Genomic DNA, 19,524 nt, shown 5'->3' with positions numbered 1-19,524 from the left:
AGTCCATTCTCACTGAAACTGAGAACCTGTTCCCATGACTCACCTCTGCATCTATGTTGTAAAATACATTGTTGAGCACCCACCAGTGCTCACTCTCCTGCCCCCTGTAGGCAGATTTGTGCTGGAGCGTCACCTCCACCACCTGCAATCATGCAGAAAAAAAACTTTACCACTGAAATGGACAAAGCTCTTATAAACTGCTTATACTTATATCTGCCAAAAAGCCAGTAATACACATTAAATTCTGAAGGGAACCTTTGTAGCTGACGAAAAACGTCTGTGAGAAGGTGAAGGCATACGCCCTGTGTGCTCTGTGCAACGCTTGCTGAGCATGACGCCTCGACTGTGGAGAAAACCAAAAACTTACTTTGCGAGACAAATATGTGCAAAACCAGCATTTTACAATAATTGTGACCAGAGCCTCGCAAAAATAAATAATGGATGCTAGTAGTTCTGCACACAAACTTCCATAAACAAAATGAATCTGGCTAAGAGAATATCCACGAAGTAAATAGCCAGCTCCCTCTCGGATCGGGGAATGGGGCATTAAAGAAGTCGGTGTAATACACACGTTGGTCCACCCGGCGTGCCGTGTCAGTTACACGTTTTTGTATGCCTGAAACGTGAAATGCACACGCTGACATAAAACGACTGAAAATGGACAAATACCCGTATGATGACGACGGAGACGCCGTGACGCTCTCATTTTTGCTCAGGTATTACATGCTCAATGGTTGTAGGTTAGTATGTTTTGGTAATCTCTATTAAATCGTATTAATCATTTTTTGATTGAAGTGTTTAGGATTTCAGTTAATGTAACACAAATAGTGACATAATTTAGCCGCCCACACTCACTTACAGCGTAGATCTTTATGGGTATCTAGGTATGTAGCTAGCTCTGAAATCCCATAGCTTCCTATCTAGCTAATGAAGACGTATCTGCATTTATGCAAATACACATTAAGTATCTCCCACTAGCTAAATTTTCAGATCTAGCTAGCCAGCTAGTTAGATAAACATTTTTCAGTGTAATTATGATAAAACATTCAACTTTAACAAAATACAACTACATGACAGTTGTAGGTATGAAGTCGACGTTCAAGGGTATAGGATAGTGTAGATAATAATCAAAGAGCCAAACAGATTTCTTTATTTTTACGTCTCTACCCTTGAAGTGTCTCATAATTTTACATAGCCTAGCTACACTGATTGCATGTCCTGTTTATTTCTGATTCATAAATGAGAGTATGCTAGAATTATTTGGACCTACTTGGTCTTTTAGACGATTTTAGAATGAAGGTTTAGCATGATTTACTGCTTTACCAATCAACTGGGTTAAGGTACAGTTGCACAAATTGTCACTATTTGCATGGGTACTAAAAATGAATCTTTCGAAATTGTTTTAAGGGGCATTGACTAATTCTCTGTCTGTGTGTGTGTGTGTGTATTTAGAAATGCCCGGACGTGGAACCACCTTCAAGAAGTGTGTGGCTTGCCACAATTTAATTAATATTGCTTGCAAAGTTTGCACATCATGTACAGCAAAACAACCATCTAAATTAAGACAAAAAAAAAAAAAACTTGACCATAAACGTACGGAATGGGTTCAGGCCCATAAAAGAAATCACACAGCATCACACATAAAAGATGAAGCTTCACTACTGGTATGTGATTGATTTTCATTCTACAGATTTGAAATAATATGGAAAATTATAAATTAGCATTTTAGTGCAAATTATTCACTTTTTGGGGGTGATTGTTTTAGCTTGAGAAATTACAGGCTCTGGGAATACGAGCAGTAATGTTTTTATCAGAGCCTGGAAGGAAGACTGGCTCCTGGGTGTTAGAGACTCTGTCCCCCAGGTGTCAATTTACAGAGACATTGTCTGCCTGTTTAAAAAGAATGCAGTCCCTATTTGACATGGTAGTCCAAGGTAAGAATATTCTGATGTCCTATATCCTGAGTTCTATACTAAAATAATGTGCTGGGGCGTAAGCACAGATAATGCAGATATTGGCCTAACTAGCTTGCCTAACATATCACTTCCATATAAATGTGATTACACTTTTTTCCTTAAATGTAGGATGGATTCATATTGGAGTCCAGGGGCTAGGAGTAGCAGCAACAGCTGTCCAGGGGCCAGCAGCAGTTGTCCAGGGGCCAGCAGCAGTTGTCCAGGGGCCAGCAGCAGCAGTTCAGGGGCCAGCAGCAGTTCAGGGGACAGCAGCAGTTCAGGGCGCAGTAGTAGCAGGTTTGATGCCTCTTATTTTTATTTTTACTTTTTTCTTGTAGTAGAGGTAATTGCAGTCTGTCCACCTTTTAGAAAGAGGATCAAAAATTAACAGGTGTGTTATTTTTAATTCCATACACTCTAACCAATGATTGAGTTTTCACATATCTTATTTTCAACAGTGCGCTGCTCATTTGTGTAAATTACAATGAGTGATTTAATATTGAGTAAGAGTGTGTCTTACTGGGCCCATTCAGCGTTTTGAGGCATCTCAGACTTCTGTACGTTTTGGTGATTTTACCTTTATCATGCTCTGTTTATCCCCTTCTCTGTCTGTCTTGGTATTCCATGTGTCCATGTTTTGGTTTTCCCATGTGTTCTGCCACACCCCTGTCATTTGTAACTCCACCTTCTCATCATTTTCAGTTGTGTCTTGTTTAGTTCCTAAGTTTCTCTTTAGTATCTGGTGTGTGCTTTGTTCAAGTCATGTCTCTTCGATCTTGTTTTTTGTTCCTTATATGATTGCCCTCCTGATATGACCCTTGACTGCTATAACTCAGGGTTCCCGCGGGGTCTTAAAAAGTCTTAAAATGTCTGAAATTCAAAACTTTAAATTTAAGGCCTTAAAAGACTTAAAAAACAGCCAGATTTTCATCCAAGGTCTTAAATTTAATTTAGTCAGGTCTTAAAATTTTACCTTAGTTAATTTTAGAAAAGTGTAGTTTAATCGAAACGTCCGGAAGTCAGTTCTGTGTTGTCTGTGTTTGTGCGGGGCTACAGGTGTTGGTACGTGTTAATTAATTAAACTACAAAACCCATAATAACCGCAGGCAGGAAACGGTCCTTGTCACGAAAAGCCTTCACGCAATTTTGTGCCTCATCCCCGCCGTCTTCGCTATCGTCAGTGCCGGTGTTCTGTCGATTTTTCCTACCCATCGAAAATTCATACCAAGGCTTACTGCGCATGCGCAAGTCGCTTTTACGTCACTATTTTGGTGGCCGCCTACTACACCCATCGATTTTTCCTGCCTGCTAGCGAATTTCAACAGTGCAGTACTATTTAGTCCTTTCAATAGTGCAGTAAGTTAATTTCTTGTTTATAATTCCTTCTTTGTTTGCAATTGCTATGTTTTCAACTGTGCATTAAGTTAACTAGTTGATTAAAATGTTTTAAACAGCGCCGTTTTACTACCTGTTATTACCTATTTATAGGGACTTGGATATTTCCGCATGATAATGATTGAGCCGTGTAATAATACACTAATACGCAAAATAAAACTTTTATTTTAAAGCTCATCCTACTTTTTAAACGCTGATTTGCGCTACATTACAACGTTTCCATAAGGTAAACAAACTAGAGATACGTCTACAATACTACTTTTTAAACACTGATTTGCACTACATTACAACGTTTCCATAAGGTAAACAAACTAAGAGATACGTCTACAAATACTACTTTTTAAACGCTGGTTTGCGCTACATTACGACGTTTCCATAAGGTAAACAAACTAAGAGATACGTCTACAAATACGCGATGCCAACGGACACGGTAGGAACATTCGACAAGGTAGGAAAATTCGACAGACTAGTCTATGGGGTTGTTAAGCTGTGACGCATCATCTTTGCGAAACTTCACGTCCGGGTCCAAACACTCGCTGCATTGAGTCCCTTAATATGCCGCAGTGCTGTGTGCCCTGCTGTTTTAACAGATCCGAGTCTAAAACAACGACCCTTTTGTCTTTCTACCGCTTTCCTTGCAATGAGAAAGAGAGAAGAAAATGGGTGCAGTTGATAAGGTAAGTTCTATTTCTAAAAAAAATCTTGACAGTGCCTCCGTGGGCGCTAATGCTAGCTAGCTAACCCCACAGAGAAAAAAAAGCCAACTTGCCCCTTTTTGGATTGCTTGATATTCTAGCTATGGGTTTAATACAATGTTTCTTGCCACATACAGATATTTTAGTTCTTGTTTTGTTTTATTTGTTGTCCAGCTAAAGTAAAACTAAAGTAAAGATAGCTCTGGTTAACTTAGCTAGTGGCGCTAACACTAGCTAGATTAGCTAGCTCGTAAAAGGCAACACCAGGATATCTTTTCGGATATCCTTGATATATTGTATGGATACACACACAACAGTTAGCTGATCAGGAGTGTCCGTAAAAATACCAAGCAAAAATACAGCTGATGCTACTGTTGCATCCTATATTTACCTTTTTCAGTATGCATATACATTACTGCTTAGCCCGTTTCCATTAGTTTATTACTGCCGTACACTTACCATACATAATTCTCACATTTTATTGCAATATATATATATACACACACAATTTTATAAGGTCCTTATTTCTTTAGCACTTTGTTAGAGGAACCCAAGTAAGCTGTGACTAATGATTAATGATAATTTTTTCTTCTTTTACAGACGTGAAAACTTCACCCCAAACTGCAACTCCAGGGTGTGTAGTTGGCACTTTCCCAATGGCAAAGCTGCTGGACCTTCGCGATTCGCTTGGAACCAGGGAAAGGCTTTTCATTTTCCTGACCACCCCAGCAATCCCCCTAAGCAGAAGAAGCAGATTGTCCCTTCCAGTGATGATGCAACAGACACAGGACACACAGCTGACATGGCAACCCCACAAACCCCTACTACATCCCAACCAAGTCTTGTCATGCTTGAGGTTGAGAATGACATGCTTAGAGAAGAGAACAAAAAATTGAAAGAACAGTTGGAGAAACAAAAGCAAACCTTTTCTTTCAGTCAGATTTCCTCCCATCCTAACAAAGTCCAATACTACACTGGATTACCTGATGCTGCCACAGTATTTTTTTTGGAAGCACTTCTTTCTAGATTTGAGCTACAGTATCATTCTGATTGGACTGTCCAAATTATGCCCCTTATTGATCAGTTACTCCTTACTTTGATGAAGCTTAAATTGAATAATGGCCATGTAGACCTTGCAACAAGGTTTAATTGTAGCACAGCAACTGTAACTAACATCTTTACCACCATCATCTGTGCTCTGTATGATATTTTGTATGTCGGTCTACTTGAAAACATCCCCTCCACGGCCAAGAATCAGACTTCGCTGCCAGACTGCTTCCGACCTTTTCCTAACTGTAGAATAGTCCTTGACTGCACAGAGGTTGCTGTCTCCAACACAGAGAGGCTTGACACACAGTGTCATTTGTACAGCCACTACAAAGGACGGACCACGCTAAAGGCTCTAATTGGTGTGGCTCCCAATGGTGTGATTACTTTTGCCAGTAACCTGTACGGTGGGAGCGCCTCAGACAAGTCAATAACAGCTGACAGTGGACTTCTCCAACATCTACAAGCAGGTGATCTGGTTATTGCAGACAAGGGCTTCACAATTCGGGACATTTTGCCAGAGGGAGTTCTTCTTAACACCCCGTCTTTCTTGCTCAACGGACAGTTTACACAGGAGGAAGTAAACAATAACAGACTTATCTCCTGTGCAAGGATACATGTGGAGCGGTCTATTCAGAGGCTGAAACTGTTTTGCATTTTGGACCACATCCCTTACCAGTACAGGAAAAATGTTAACAAGATACTGAAAGTATGTGTGTGTCTTACAAATTTGCAAACCCCAATTCTCCGTGAAATTCAATGAAATATCTGATGTATGTAAATCAGTTAGCAGGACAGTGGCAAATTAAAACATGTTTACAATTATTGTGACTGAAGAATGATTTACACAACTTTGCAGAAAACCTTTATTAAAAAAGTAAAACCAGATTAAAATGTTTGTCTTTTTTACATTCAGGTAAATGTACATTCAGATGTAGGTTGCCTTGGATCTGATGCCAATAGTGGTGAGTTTGTTTTAGTTTGAGGGAACTTGTCTCTTCATCCAGCTCTAGAAAAAAGTCTCTCTTACTCTCTGCTGCCTGCTGGACAGTCTTAGTTCTGGCGGACCATGGGCATTTCACCTCAATGATGCAGTCATCAGACACTGTCCCATCTGGAGATCCACCAAGTAGACCACTGTCAGACAGGAACAATCCCCTCTCCTGGATCACCACACCAGCGTCCGCTGTGTACTGCTGCTTTGCCCGCGACTCATGTAGGATTCCCCAATCACATGCCTTTAATAAAAACACAGTCACTTACTCTTAGATACACATAACTTAAGTTGAAATATTCATGAAGACCCACAACTTACTTTAGATCCTTCTTTGAGGTTGTACTGGCCAAGCAGTGTTTTGTATAAGGAAGGGGGGTAAGATTTCCAGGTTTGGAAACCGCAACTTAAAACTGCATAGCGTTAAGCTAATAAACCATGCAACATTGACATCAATTGCAAATTATTTACTAACCTCGTGATGTGGATGGGGCCATCTCAGATACTCTCTTGGCTGCAATTTCGTCCGTTTTCGGTGTCTTCGCCCTTTTCCACACGCATTCTACATCGGTGCGGGACACGTTTTTCTCCACCCAAATCAACAAGGCTGCCATATGATGGCACTTGTCTTTACCGATTGGGCAAACGCAGCTGCTGTACCTCACTGCCTGACCCTCAACGTGTACCTGTATTAAACGTTATTTGACCCATACTCACTTCAGTCACCACACCTCAACCTCAATTCACCTCAACTCACCTCAACCTCGTAAATCGTCTTTTTCATGGACGCCTGGACTCTACCCCTAAATATACCACCTGGGAGAACAGATACACTTAGTACTCTATTGGAGTTGAAAGAGTTTAGACCTTTTTTAACCCTCAATGGTGCCTCACTAAAGAACGAAGTTATCGTAAACAGGTTTACAGGCTCCGCCATCCTTGTTTGTTTGGACCCGGAAGCGGCTGAAACGTCACGCGTGTCGTCACACTTAACAAGCGGATAAATACTCGCTGCCAGCTGATACGGTAGGAAAATTCGACAAAGTAGGAAAATCCGACAGAACACCGGGTCCCGCCGGACTCCACCGCAGTATCACTAGTGCTTCGGCTAATGATATTCGGGCTACATTAGGATAGAGTGACGGCAATGTTCCCTGGTTCGAATATCGCGAAAAAGTTTTCGTGTGGACTAAACAAATCGCATATATAGCTAGATTTGGCTTGGCAGACTTCATCAAGAGAGAGTTGATACGCTCTTACCGGGCCGTATGTGTTAATGTTCGATGAAAGCTTTAATTCAACCACAAAATCCAAACGGCTGGATCTTCATGTTCGGTTCTGGAGCAATGGATATGTGCAATCGAGGTACATGGGCTCTCATTTCATGGGCCATGAAACAGCGCAGGATCTACCAAAACTTATCAAAGTAAGTGATCCTTACTTATGCTCCACTTATGTCTTCTTTTCAATGTGTTAACCATTTTATACAATTAGGCTACAATACAAAAACATCTCAGAACCATGTACTGTCCATGGCATTGAGTTAGAGAAATGTTTCAATGCATGCTAAATCCCAGCTAGAGGAAATAAAAATATATTTACTGTGTTAAATCATGTAAAATAAAAAAAAACAACAACTATGCCCTGTAGATGGGTTATGTCATGTTTTGAAACATGTTCCACTGTCCCATGCTCTGTTTCATGGATTGCACATGGTTTTATTTACATTGGACTGATGTATTGCCTTTTAGTGGGCATATATACATAGGGTAAAAACAGGTAGTGTGTCCCAACGTTTTCAATGTTAACATTCAAATTCATATTCAGCATGGCTAGACAAAGTAAGTTGGTTTCATCGGGATAATAAATAGAAAAGAAGGTAGGAGGTTAAAAAAGTTTTGTGTGTTAAGATACAGATGGCCTGGGGAAAGAAAATTCTGAGCCTTTATTTAATTAGTTAATTTTATAATTTCATTTATTTCAGTAATTTAACCAAAATGTAACATTTTAATAAATTTTATCAGCTGCAGGGTGTGAGGATTTTGGTCAAACCATGCCTTAGACATACTTGAAGATAGGCTGAGTCTACATGTTGTTAAATGTATAATGTGTGTATGATTATTTAATTAAACAAGGAGGTGGAGGCAGAAAACATGCAAGAGGACACAACTGGCACACACAGACTCATATGTGACTGTCACAATGCATGGAGGTGTCACAGGTTCCCCTCACCAAGGAACTCTTAGCATCTGTGGGTGCAGCCCGGTCAAAATACTGACTCTTTCTGGATCAGGAATGAATCAGGAAAGAAAAGGAATCCCAGAGCCAGAAAAGAGAGCTGACTGAGCAGTCTTTAGAGGACCTTAAGAAAAGGAAGAAAAGCTTGGAAGACGTATCCACTTGTCTTGCTAGAGAGGCAAATTCTCTTGCAGAAGAAGCTGAGGGCAAGACTGGATCCAAGATGGCTCAGCTCCTTTCCAAGTCAAATGCTGAGATTGGTACTGAAAAGGAAGAACTCAGAGATATGTAGGGTGAGGTTGTATGTAGATATGCTAGTGTTGTGTTGGTAAGGTTGCTTGGGTTGAGAATGTTACTATTTTGATTATCTGTTTTAATACTGAATTAATGTAATCCTGTAACTAAATTAATCAAAATAAAATGTTAAGAGTTTCTGGGATCATTGGATTGTTTGTGGTAATATGTTGTGTTGGTCTTAAATTTCACTGAGAATGGTCTTAAAAGGTCTTACAAAAGTCTTAAATTTAACTCACTGAAACCTGCAAGAACCCTGTAACTGTTTTGGATCTGCTCACTGTATATCTTGCTCTATTTAGCGAATGCGTCTACCTACTTATTGCTCAGTGCCCCTGGTGTTACACCATGATGACTGTTGATGAGTAGACACACCTAATCTTTGGACACATTGTTTTTGGAATGTGATGCCACAATCATCCAGTGTCTGTCTCTCCATGTCAGACCATGTAGAAGTGACTTTCAGTCTATGGCGGATAAAAACAAATCCTAGTTATTGTTTCTAATGACCTAGCTGTGTTTCTAAACATGTATGCCAATTAAATACTGCCTTGATAATATACTGATATTTCTTTTGTACTCCAGTGTATACTTTTATTTAAATTGTTTTTTTTTTTGTTTGTTTCTGCCCCAGGTAAAGCCAAGAACAGTGGTCAGTCACAGACACTCAAAAGGAAAGGTATGTTTGAAGAACTTCAGTATGGCAAGTATAGTCATACAGTAGTTGTATCTGGAGCCTGTGCCTCTGATTTAAAGGGAGCCTTTTTTTTAAGGTTTTCTAAACAAGTTTCTAACATTGATTTTATTGTCCTTTTATCTTTTGATTTTGTTTGGTTACATCTATCATCTTGTACTACAAGGCTTTATTTTGAAAAAATGTGATTTTATTCACTTATTTTCGTAGAATGTCCCCACACATTGACAGAAAGTCAGGAATTTTACCCTGTGAAGAGAATAGTCAGATGCAGAGTTGTTCAGGTTAATCCTACACCCATCACTACAATCATGCCATTTTACAAGCAAATAGTCATGTGTATATTGACTAAAAATGCATATTGTTATTAAAATTAATGAGTTAGAAAACTGAAGAGTTTGAATTGTTTCAGGGCAAGAAAATGAAGCAAGTGGAGTGGGAACCCTGCCTGCTCTGGTATGTATGAATTTATGCAACTATGCAAACTTTTATACAACCACTGGACTGCAAGTCATGGTACTGGTACTAAACTTTCATTTTTAGAAAAATCCCAACATTTGTGTAAACAACTTGGTAGCTGAACATTTGATCAGTTCTAAATATTCACTAGCATATTGCAGTACTAGATCTTTTCATCTAACGTTGTGTGGTATTTTTATAAGTCTGTCAGTGATGCCAATATCCAGGACTTTTTATTTACAATTTCTTCAATTACCCATGTGTAGCACATCAAAACATTGCACACGCTGTAGTAAGACTTGCTGGAAATTTAAAGTGGGAACGCAGTTTTTATATAAAAAAAAATAATTAATGGTTTGAACTTTTTAAATATCAAGGACAACAGACTCTAGTTTATACTGATATCTCCCTTGTACCTTGTTTTGTTTTTGCAAAATTGTGTACTTTGTTCTACATTGTAGTGAACTATGCATTGCATGAATTTAAGAGATGTTGGGCTTGGTGCTTTTGTTTAGCTATTTTTTTCTAAATGCATTTAAATGCTATTTTTGCTTTGTCCCTGACTCCTCCCCTTGGGCGTGTGCATGTGTGGTTGGCGTCCGTTTTGTCACCTGTGACTCATCTCGTCAACATTATGTGCAGTTGGGTCTTGTATGTGTCAATGTAATTATCATCACTCTTTGTCCGAGTTGATCCGAGTATTACCTCGTCTCGGCATCTTGCCTTCCCTCGTGTTACAAAAATACACTTAAATGTTGTATATGCAATGGTTTTAATGTCATGAAAGTTTACACCACAAATGTCTGTAAAGTTCCGAGCTTTGGGCCTGGGTGCATCCTAAAATACCCACACTATGGTGGGGTGGGGGGGGGGGTGGGGGGTTGATTGGGAACCACTGGTGTAAAAAATAAATGGGTTAGGAACAAACTCGCGTACTGGTAGGGAACAACAAACAGCCAAAAATTCTTGCTCAATCATTCAACAAGGTATATAAGCGTTATAACATAACGCGGAAGTGCCAAGTTAAAGACCATTACGCAATCGGAAACAGCCACATCCAGAAATAAAGCCTTTAATACAATAAAATACGGACTGTGTTTACAAGATAGGACCGGGTTTAGCATATTTAGTTGCTAACAATGATGGCATTTATTTATGTATTCCCAGTCTTTATAGTCTAGTTACATCGGTTCTCCACAGATTGGGGAAAAAACGGAAATGGCATTCCAGGAATGACCATATGGATTCAGTGTGAGCCTGCATGGCCCTGTAGCCCTCAGACTGCATTGTCTTATCGCGATACATAGCGAATGCGTAGCGAAATGCTGTTGTTTTTATTTATTTGTTGTCTTATACCAGATATACTACTGCTGCTGCTATTTTGTTTATACGTTCGTGCTATCTGTGTGCAGTATGGCAAGGGAAACGACTCCTTGACGCTGATCGTAACCCTAACCCTAACATATCTTCATGAACTACAAACAGCGCCATATTGTTCCAAATTCCTTCACACTATGCATATGGCTATATAGGTTTATTATTATTATTATTATTATTATTAAAGTGTATTGTAGCAATATGTGAGATATACCTGAATAAAACTTGGAATTTTTTAAATAAATGTTTCTTCTCCCTGTAAGATTAAAAGTCAAATTTATGTATATAGTGCTTTTTACAACACATGTCACAAAGCAGCTTTACAATCGCATGGGTCTAGAGCCCTAATGAGCAACCCTACCTTGAGCCTCAGGTAGGAGGTGCCTGTCCACTGGCTGTAATGGTACATCAGCCCACGACGTTGGTGTCACAGATGTTATTACAAAGAGCAGACCAGTTACCCCTATTAGATCTCACATTGATCTGTAAATTAATTCTTAAATTTGAAGTATATATTTCTAGTGGGTGATGCTGGTCCCCTGGGGGTATGTAAACTGCAAAGCTGTCTGTCAGTGACATCAAATGGGCTGTGCTACATTACTGTATAATTTTCATTTTAAATTGAACTTGCTGCTCATGCATGATGGTTGAAATGAGAATTGTAATCATAAAGAAAATACACATGTAAACATATTATACCTGTCACGGTGAGGGGGCCGGGTCGCCACCAGAGGGCGCGCATCCCGGCCAGCAGCCGATCCCAGCACACACCCCCGCAATCACCATCATACTGAGCACCTGTTTCTTGTTTACTTTGCTCTTCTTAAGCCCGCAGGTCGTCTGGTCCAGTGCTGCACATTGCCGCTACATGAGCGTCTCTGGTCTCTGCGTGTCCGTCACTGCGTTCCCTACCTGCGTGCGCGCTACGAGCTTTACCTTGCATCACTTGCAGTGCGTGCTTTAGGAGCCTTTCTAGTGTGCGCTACGAGCTTTACCTTGCATCACTTATAGTGTGTGCGCTCAGAGCTTTACTGGTGTACGCTACGAGCTTTACCTTGCATCACTTGCAGTGTGTGCGCTAAGAGCTTTACTGGTTTGGTTGCCATGGACAATAAACATCCTTCTGTTCAACCCCCGTCTCCGGCTGCCTCTGTCCCGACGCCTCCGGCGTCACAATACCTATGAGTTAATTAACCTAATTCCAAAGACAGACATCTGATTTTTTAAAGTCTCCAATCATAAAAGTAGTGAATTGTATACATGTTGCTAGGTAGTTGGACTGCCACTAGAGCCCTTTGACCTGGTTTTAATAGGAATCTTATTTATAAGGAGTATAAAAGTACTAGATTGTTGGAGAGATGACTATGGGAATCAGGGCTTTATACTGTGCAAATTCTTGAAATTCTCAATTCTGACAGTCTTCAGTTTGCACAATTACATTTAAATGTACAATTTCTATGTATGGTGCATTAACATAATGTGTTCAACTACATTAAATAGTTGAACTGCCACCAATTTCATTTATTTCCACTTAATAGTTTATATATTTGTAAATTACTCATGATCATAAGTCATCAGGCAGTGAAACAAATTGATTCACATTTCTTTATTATACTAGCGCGCAAAGGACACTACACAATCTGTACAGAAATGTCTGCATATTATTGTCCAATAAATCATACATCAGACAAGTGAAGAGTAAAGGCTGGGTGAAAACAGATATGAAAGCAGTCAAAAACCAGAACAACAAAAACGCAAAAAGAGTACACTACAAATCAAGTTTGGACACACCTAAGGACTCTGTCCTTAAGGTGGGGCTTGTTAAAGACTGAAGTCTTTTGAACAGTCTATGAAAATAACCTTACTAAACATCCTCCCAATCACTATCATCAGAACTCTCATGCTGAAGTATTTTGTGCTCCTCTGGTGTATCCTCAGTTCCATCTCCAGGGAGTAGGATAGCATTTGGTCCTAATGCCATCCTATAATTTGATAAAACGACGTTAATTTTGTGTTCCATATTTGCAAGTGTCTCTCGAAGAAGGCACTGCAGCCCACGTTGTCCGTCCTCTGTAAAAGTACCTACAAAGGTAAAAGAATGTTATTAAAAATGTCATGTCCAGCATCTTACTAGATTAAACTCCACCATACAGAGAAAAGCAGGAAGGGGTTATAATCCTTATACTCATGATGCATGAAACGACCAGGTGTAAACTGGAATAGCTACTTACAATGTTTCCCAGTGGATAATTCTGCTATTAGTGTGCCAATACTCCCTGCCTGGCCTCTGAGATAGGAGTAGTGCTGTCTCATCTCATGCATTAGGATGACCCTTTCCTCTTGAAGCCTCATTTTGAACATGTAGGCATCAAAGATCTTCTTTTTGGTGAAGACACTAGTGGTTTCTAAAGACATAGGAATTACCATCACTCATGATGAGAAGATAAATACATACGTTAAGGTAGGATATAACAAAGATTGCTGCAGAAACACAAAGACTGTCCCATACCACTTCTACAGATCTCCCACGGCCATATTAAACTGTCTGCCCCACCATCTCCTTCTGCGTATTTATGCGGCCCTCCTCTGGTACTTGTTCATTGTAGCACTTTATTGATTCAAAGAGTTTTCTCTTTTCCTCTCTCAATTTCTTTCGCCGCAAATGATGAATCTTGTTGCTGTCTAGAGTTAGCATGGACAAGTTCCAATGTATAAACATTTCAAATAACTGATAAACAATATCAATTGGTAAAAGAAAGGTAGATAAAACATACCAGTGTTATTATACAGACTTGCTTTTTTCTGATGCACACCAAGAAACGTTCAATTGAGTGTTGAAGGGCATGTTGGCTACTACAACTGGTATGTATGGAATCTAAAACAAAAAATTAAAGCCAATGCATAAATTTGAAAAGTACATAGTCATACTGATTGTGGTACTACTTAATTTACATAATAAATAAAGTATAATATTAAAAAAGATTCCAGACTTGTGCTGCATCCACAATTACCACTACAATACTAATTCAGATGTCAGAAATAGGACTAACCACCAGCTTTAGCATAAAAGATCATGTAATATCCTACCATCTGTAGCCCATAGTCTGACATCACGGACCCACTCCAGAACCCTGTTCTCAGGGCATCCAAGCTCGCTGCACAAGTCCTCTAGCTTCTTGTTTGCCATCTCTGTCCTGCGAACAGTCTGAAAAATGGTTGGTGGTGGGAAGCAACAATGAGACAAATTGACTAAATGTTTCCTCTGAGGTAAAACAGCAACACTACATTAGTATGGTCAGTTACTTTGATGTATCTGCTGGATAATGAAAGATGAAGCTAATCTGCTTCCGCAGGTTCCATCCAATGGCGTGAACAGTCAGCATATCATTCCCAGCTTTAGACAGAACGTTGAAGACAGTAACACAGACTCACAAATTAGAATCCTTCATTAGAAATGATCTCCATACTAGATTAAGACCATGGCAAATATGTGATGACAACCAAATAGAGCCAAAAAAAGGATCTGTTTATGAAAGCACATACACACCAGACTTTGTCATGTACTTTGTTGTCAGGGCACAACGCGAGAGGTAACTGTTCATCATCTCTACCTCCTCCCCTGCAGTAGTGCCAGCGCCATCCAAAGGTCTGCCACTCCAAACAATCTAACAACATTGTGAGTAAGTCATTTTCCCATAAAAAATGGTTACGGTAATTATTATTAATGGTTATGTTTATTAAACATAACACTGTACCTCACACTTTGTTGAATGGGCCTTTGCATGCATCACAGACAGAAATGGGCTCATTTGCAGTAAAGATCCCAGTTCTGGCATAGATATTGCCACTTTCTCAAGGTAAGGCCAATACCTGCAAGCAATGTCAGTGCAATAGAAATGTGCATTTGTGGCTGCATGCAGCTCCTTCTGTAGGAACAAGGGATATGCAAAAATCTCTCCCCTGAACATATTGAGAGCTTTGAGTAGTATTCCAAGTCTGCAGACAAAGACCCTCTTCATCAAGTTTGTGAGAACTTCGTGCAGTCTCACGTGCGGCTGACCACTGGCTTCTACCACATGTTCCTTTGCCTTGAGTCTGTTTAAAATAAATTTAGTTAGTTACAAATATAAATATATACACATTTGAATAACAAGGGCAGAGAGAATTCAAATTGTACTAACATTTTTCACTTTACCCCTGACCTCTTCAACAAATGTGTACACATCAGTATCTTTTGCAATAAAGGTGCCAGGAAAGTATGATTCCTCTGACCTTTAACATAAAACAAAAAAGCCATGGAATTATACCTAGTTACATACATTTTACATACATTTACTATGAATAAAGCAGCTTTACCCTGCTGACTGTCGAAACCTATAGAGTTTTCTGTTGCCATCTGCACAAACGGCAGTCATGTTCGGGGTACAAGCAGAGCATGTGAAGTGGTCCACAAAAGCCATTTTGTCACACTGAAACTTGCAGAATGAGTACTCCATGAAGCTTCTCTGAAACATGTCTCCATGTATCTTCCCAAACTGCAAGGTTACAATTTGTTAAGTTAAAATGAAAAGTCCTAAAGAACACCTAAAGATATATTACTCCACACTGGACTTACCCTTCCAAACTGCTGAGTCCTCCCATCCAACATCTGCAAAAAACTTTGCCTTGATAGACTAGGTGCAGCAGTTTTCATTTCCAAAAACGTATGGAAAACATCTATTGTAAACAAGGTCTCAGCATTTACAGATGCAGGCCAATAACCCCTTTTTATGAGGTCGCTCCTATCTGGTGTCCATTGTGTCTGGCATAATCTACACACTGTAACTGGTAACCACAGATCATATCGACCTAAAACAAACAAAAAAAATAAAACAGAAGGCTCAGGCTATTTTAGTCAACAAAGTAAAACAGTTTTGTATAATCAAGAATATATACTTATTTTATCTGAATCTCTCATATGGTGCATGTAACATTTTTAAGATCAAGTCCATTCATTTCTAAATCTGGCTCAATTAATTTAATTACAAAAGCCTACATACCATTTATGCAAACCAAAATGACTCAGTTAGATTTTCTGGGCCACAGGAGCACAGTGGGAGAGGTCTTACAGTAGGCAACAGGCATGCTGAAAATAGAAGCTCAAATAATGAATAACCAAGTAATTTAATACTTAACATAAACAAACCTACACAAAAATTAATTATTTAAATCACTTATACAAAATCATGAATTCTCTACCTTGATTACATTGTATATATTTCCCATTTTCTTTCATGAAGCTCACAGTTGGGGCAATACGCCTGAAAAATCCCTCAATGAATGATTCCCTATTATGGAGCGTCAGTTTTTTGTGTCTGTGTATGCAGGGCCGGCCCTTCCATTAGGCGACATAGGCAAATGCTAGGGGCGCCGTCTGTCCAGGGGGGCGCTCGCGTGCATGCGGTTTTTTTTTTTTTTTAACAAATGAACAATTAATAAATGTGAAAACAAGCAAAGTCCACATAATCATAATTTCATTGTTTAATAATATTAGTCAAATTAATAATTCTTATAATAACAACACACGACACCTATCACCCGCGCGCCAACCCGCCCTCCCCCGCGCGCTCTGCGCACCTCGTTACTGTTTCTCTGTGGGGAAAAAGACACCACAGAGTGAGTGACATCTCCTCGAAAAGACGTCAAAAAGGCAGAAGTCCTCTGGTGCCCAGGGTAGTAAAAGGAGAAAAGTGGAGGAAGAAAGGTGGCAAAAAAACAGGTAATATAATGGTAATATGTGGTGAATTAACACTATACCATTGGCGTCAGGGACTTCAACACCTTCTCTGAAGGTTAATTGATCTTTAAAAGGATGCTTTATCTATTATATGTAATATATGTTAATAACGCTTCACCAATAATTTGTATTTTCCCTATAAATCGGCTTTCAAATCCACTTTTCGTGCATGTGATGGAAAAAAAAAACTTAGTGCTGAAATAAAAAATCAACCAATCAGAATATTTCACACTGTTGTTTCTAGATAAAAGAGAGAAAGGCCCTCCCCCCAGGAACTTCTGTTTATCTGTCACCTACCCTTGTCTTTTACATTGAGAGCTTTTATTATAGATTGGCAGTTTTATCAACCAATCATATTATCGAATTAGAATTGTGGGGGCGTGCTCCAATTGTCTCTCATTTTTATTTGAAACAAATCCAAAATGTTTCCAATCTGTAGCTGTTGTGTTTTTCTTTTAAACCAGCTCTCTTGACTCACAACTAACACTCAATCGTCATTGTGGCTTTTCCCCTCTGTATGATCTTAGTGAAAATAGCCCCTGTCATCATACTGCCCAATCCTAGTAGGTGCTATTATTAGCTTAGCTCAGCAAGTTTTTTAAATAAATATATATCAGATGCACTTTTGAAATAATAATGTTGCAGTAGGCAAATTGCCCTAATTTGCACTGGTGGTAGTTGTTGTTTTTAATTTTTTTACATTTAATATTTATATTTAAAAGTTGTTCTCTGCACTACGTTATGTAAAATAGTTTTAAAATATTTTTTGTGCAACACCTTTATATTTATTGCTTGTTATATGGTAATATTTAAGTCATTTGCTTTTTATTTGTTTCTTTAATAGTGACACAATCAACCCAATGATTGATGATACAGGGGGCACCAGCCAAAATCTCGCCTAGGGCACCACATTGGTCAGGGCCGGCTCTGCCAGAAACTATCTATCCTTCAGTGATTAATAAATCCAGTGACATCAGCTATGTGTCATAAGGAGTTCTATATTCAGACTCTTGATGTTGTGCAAATGTTGTTATAAAAAACAGAGGAGTAAATATGAGAGAATTAAATTAATATAAGAAAAGCACCGAAACAGGCCACGGTCAAGGTCATTTAAAGAGTATTTTGGCATTTTTCCCTTACCATCTTCTCCCTCAAACAGCCGAGTCTTTATGCCAGAAATCATTTCTAGGGAGAAGGCAGAATTAAACCATATCCAGTAGCAAGAAACACCTTCAACACTCAAAAGGGGCAGGGGCTGAAATAAGTTTCATCTGTGAGCTTTGAAAAATGTAATGATCCTGACCTGTTAGAAATTCTTTCCGCAAAGCACCAGTGTCAACACCAGGTTCTCCTATGAATGTAACTTTTAAGGGGTTGACCGGTGAGCTGTGTTTCTGCCGCTGCTACAGTGTTAGTCCACGTTGCAAGAGATTTATTCTAGACACACAGATGCAGAACTCTTTGCACGTGTCAACCTGAGTAGCCAGCCATTGCAGTACATCCTCCTTACTGTAAAAAATTATATTTCACATTATTTTATTTTTTATTTTTTAATATACACTACCGTTCAAAAGTTTGGGGTCACTTAGAAATGTTCTTATTTTTGAAAGAAAAGCAGTTTTTTTTTTCAATTTAGCTAACATTAAATGCATCAAATATACACTCTATACATTATTAATGTGGTAAATGACTATTCTAGCTGTAAACATCTGGTTTTTAATGCAATATCTACATAGATGTATGGAGACCCATTTCCAACAACCATCACTCCAGTGTTCTAATGGTACATTGTGTTTGCTAACTGTGTAAGGAGGCTATTGGATATTTAGAAAACCCTTGAAAACCCTTGTGCAAGTAGGTTAGCACAGCTGAAAACAGTTTTGCTGATTAGAGAAGCTATAAAACTGACCTTCCTTTGAGCTAGTTGAGAATCTGGAGCATTACAATTGTTGGTTCGATTAAACTCACAAAATGGCCAGAAAAAAAACAACTTTCAATTGAAACTCGACAGTCTATTCTTGTTCTGAGAAATGAAGTCTATTCCATGCGAGCCATTGCCAAGAAACTGAAGATTTCCTACTATGGTGTGTACTACTCCCTTCAGAGGAGAGCACAGACAGGCTCTAACCAGAGTAGAAGGAGAAGTGGAAGGCCCCGCTGCACAACTGAGCAAGAAGACAAGTATATTAGAGTCTCCAGTTTGAGAAATCGACGCCTCACAGGTCCTCAACTGGCAGCTTCATTAAATAGTACCCGCAAAACGCCAGTGTCAACGTCTACAGTGAAGAGGCGACTCCGGGATGCTGGCCTTCAGGGCAGAGTGGCAAAGAAAAAGCCATATCTGGCTAATAAATGAAAAAGATTAATATGGGCAAAAGAACACAGACATTGGACAGAGGAAGATTGGAAAAAAGTGTTATGGACAGATGAATCAAAGTTTGAGGTGTTTGGATCACACAGACGGACATTTGTGAGACGCAGAACAACTGAAAAGATGCTGGATGAGTGCCTGACACCATCTGTCAAACATGGTGGAGGTAATGTGATGGTCTGGGGTTGCTTTGGTGCTGGTAAAGTGGGAGATTTGTACAAGGTAAAAG

At 39.3% G+C, this 19,524-nt stretch overlaps 1 protein-coding gene and 5 long non-coding RNA genes across 6 annotated transcripts; 2 read left to right on the top strand and 4 right to left on the bottom strand.

Moving 5' to 3' along the window:
- Positions 1-299: 299 nt before the first annotated feature.
- Positions 300-3,877, bottom strand: LOC143507323 (uncharacterized). Its single transcript, XR_013128672.1, has 3 exons — positions 2,533-3,877; positions 670-2,317; positions 300-343 (listed from the first exon to the last, which is right to left on the bottom strand). It is a non-coding gene; the product is annotated as an uncharacterized LOC143507323 (long non-coding RNA).
- LOC143507321 (uncharacterized) lies at positions 3,848-5,986 on the top strand. Its single transcript, XM_076996547.1, has 2 exons — positions 3,848-4,027; positions 4,646-5,986. The coding sequence occupies exons 1-2, from the start codon at positions 3,906-3,908 to the stop codon at positions 5,853-5,855; spliced, it is 1,332 nt and encodes a 443-aa protein (XP_076852662.1). The 5' UTR covers positions 3,848-3,905; the 3' UTR covers positions 5,856-5,986.
- LOC143507322 (uncharacterized) lies at positions 5,494-6,700 on the bottom strand. Its single transcript, XR_013128671.1, has 2 exons — positions 6,562-6,700; positions 5,494-6,330 (listed from the first exon to the last, which is right to left on the bottom strand). It is a non-coding gene; the product is annotated as an uncharacterized LOC143507322 (long non-coding RNA).
- Positions 6,701-9,247: 2,547 nt separating this feature from the next.
- Positions 9,248-10,313, top strand: LOC143507320 (uncharacterized). The gene is made up of 3 exons (XR_013128670.1): positions 9,248-9,297; positions 9,523-9,596; positions 9,725-10,313. It is a non-coding gene; the product is annotated as an uncharacterized LOC143507320 (long non-coding RNA).
- Positions 10,314-12,810: 2,497 nt separating this feature from the next.
- On the bottom strand, positions 12,811-14,522 carry LOC143507318 (uncharacterized). Its single transcript, XR_013128668.1, has 6 exons — positions 14,452-14,522; positions 14,236-14,353; positions 13,923-14,023; positions 13,658-13,830; positions 13,380-13,553; positions 12,811-13,230 (listed from the first exon to the last, which is right to left on the bottom strand). It is a non-coding gene; the product is annotated as an uncharacterized LOC143507318 (long non-coding RNA).
- Positions 14,523-14,686: 164 nt separating this feature from the next.
- On the bottom strand, positions 14,687-16,275 carry LOC143507319 (uncharacterized). The gene is made up of 6 exons (XR_013128669.1): positions 16,188-16,275; positions 15,764-15,996; positions 15,505-15,683; positions 15,330-15,420; positions 14,904-15,243; positions 14,687-14,813 (listed from the first exon to the last, which is right to left on the bottom strand). It is a non-coding gene; the product is annotated as an uncharacterized LOC143507319 (long non-coding RNA).
- Between the last annotated feature and the right edge of the window lie 3,249 nt (positions 16,276-19,524).

Source organism: Brachyhypopomus gauderio, unplaced genomic scaffold, assembly GCF_052324685.1.
Source record: "Brachyhypopomus gauderio isolate BG-103 unplaced genomic scaffold, BGAUD_0.2 sc667, whole genome shotgun sequence".
NCBI classification, from domain to species: Eukaryota; Metazoa; Chordata; class Actinopteri; order Gymnotiformes; family Hypopomidae; genus Brachyhypopomus; species Brachyhypopomus gauderio.
Note: the sequence above shows the minus strand (reverse complement) of the source record. Positions and strands in the feature narration are given on the sequence as shown.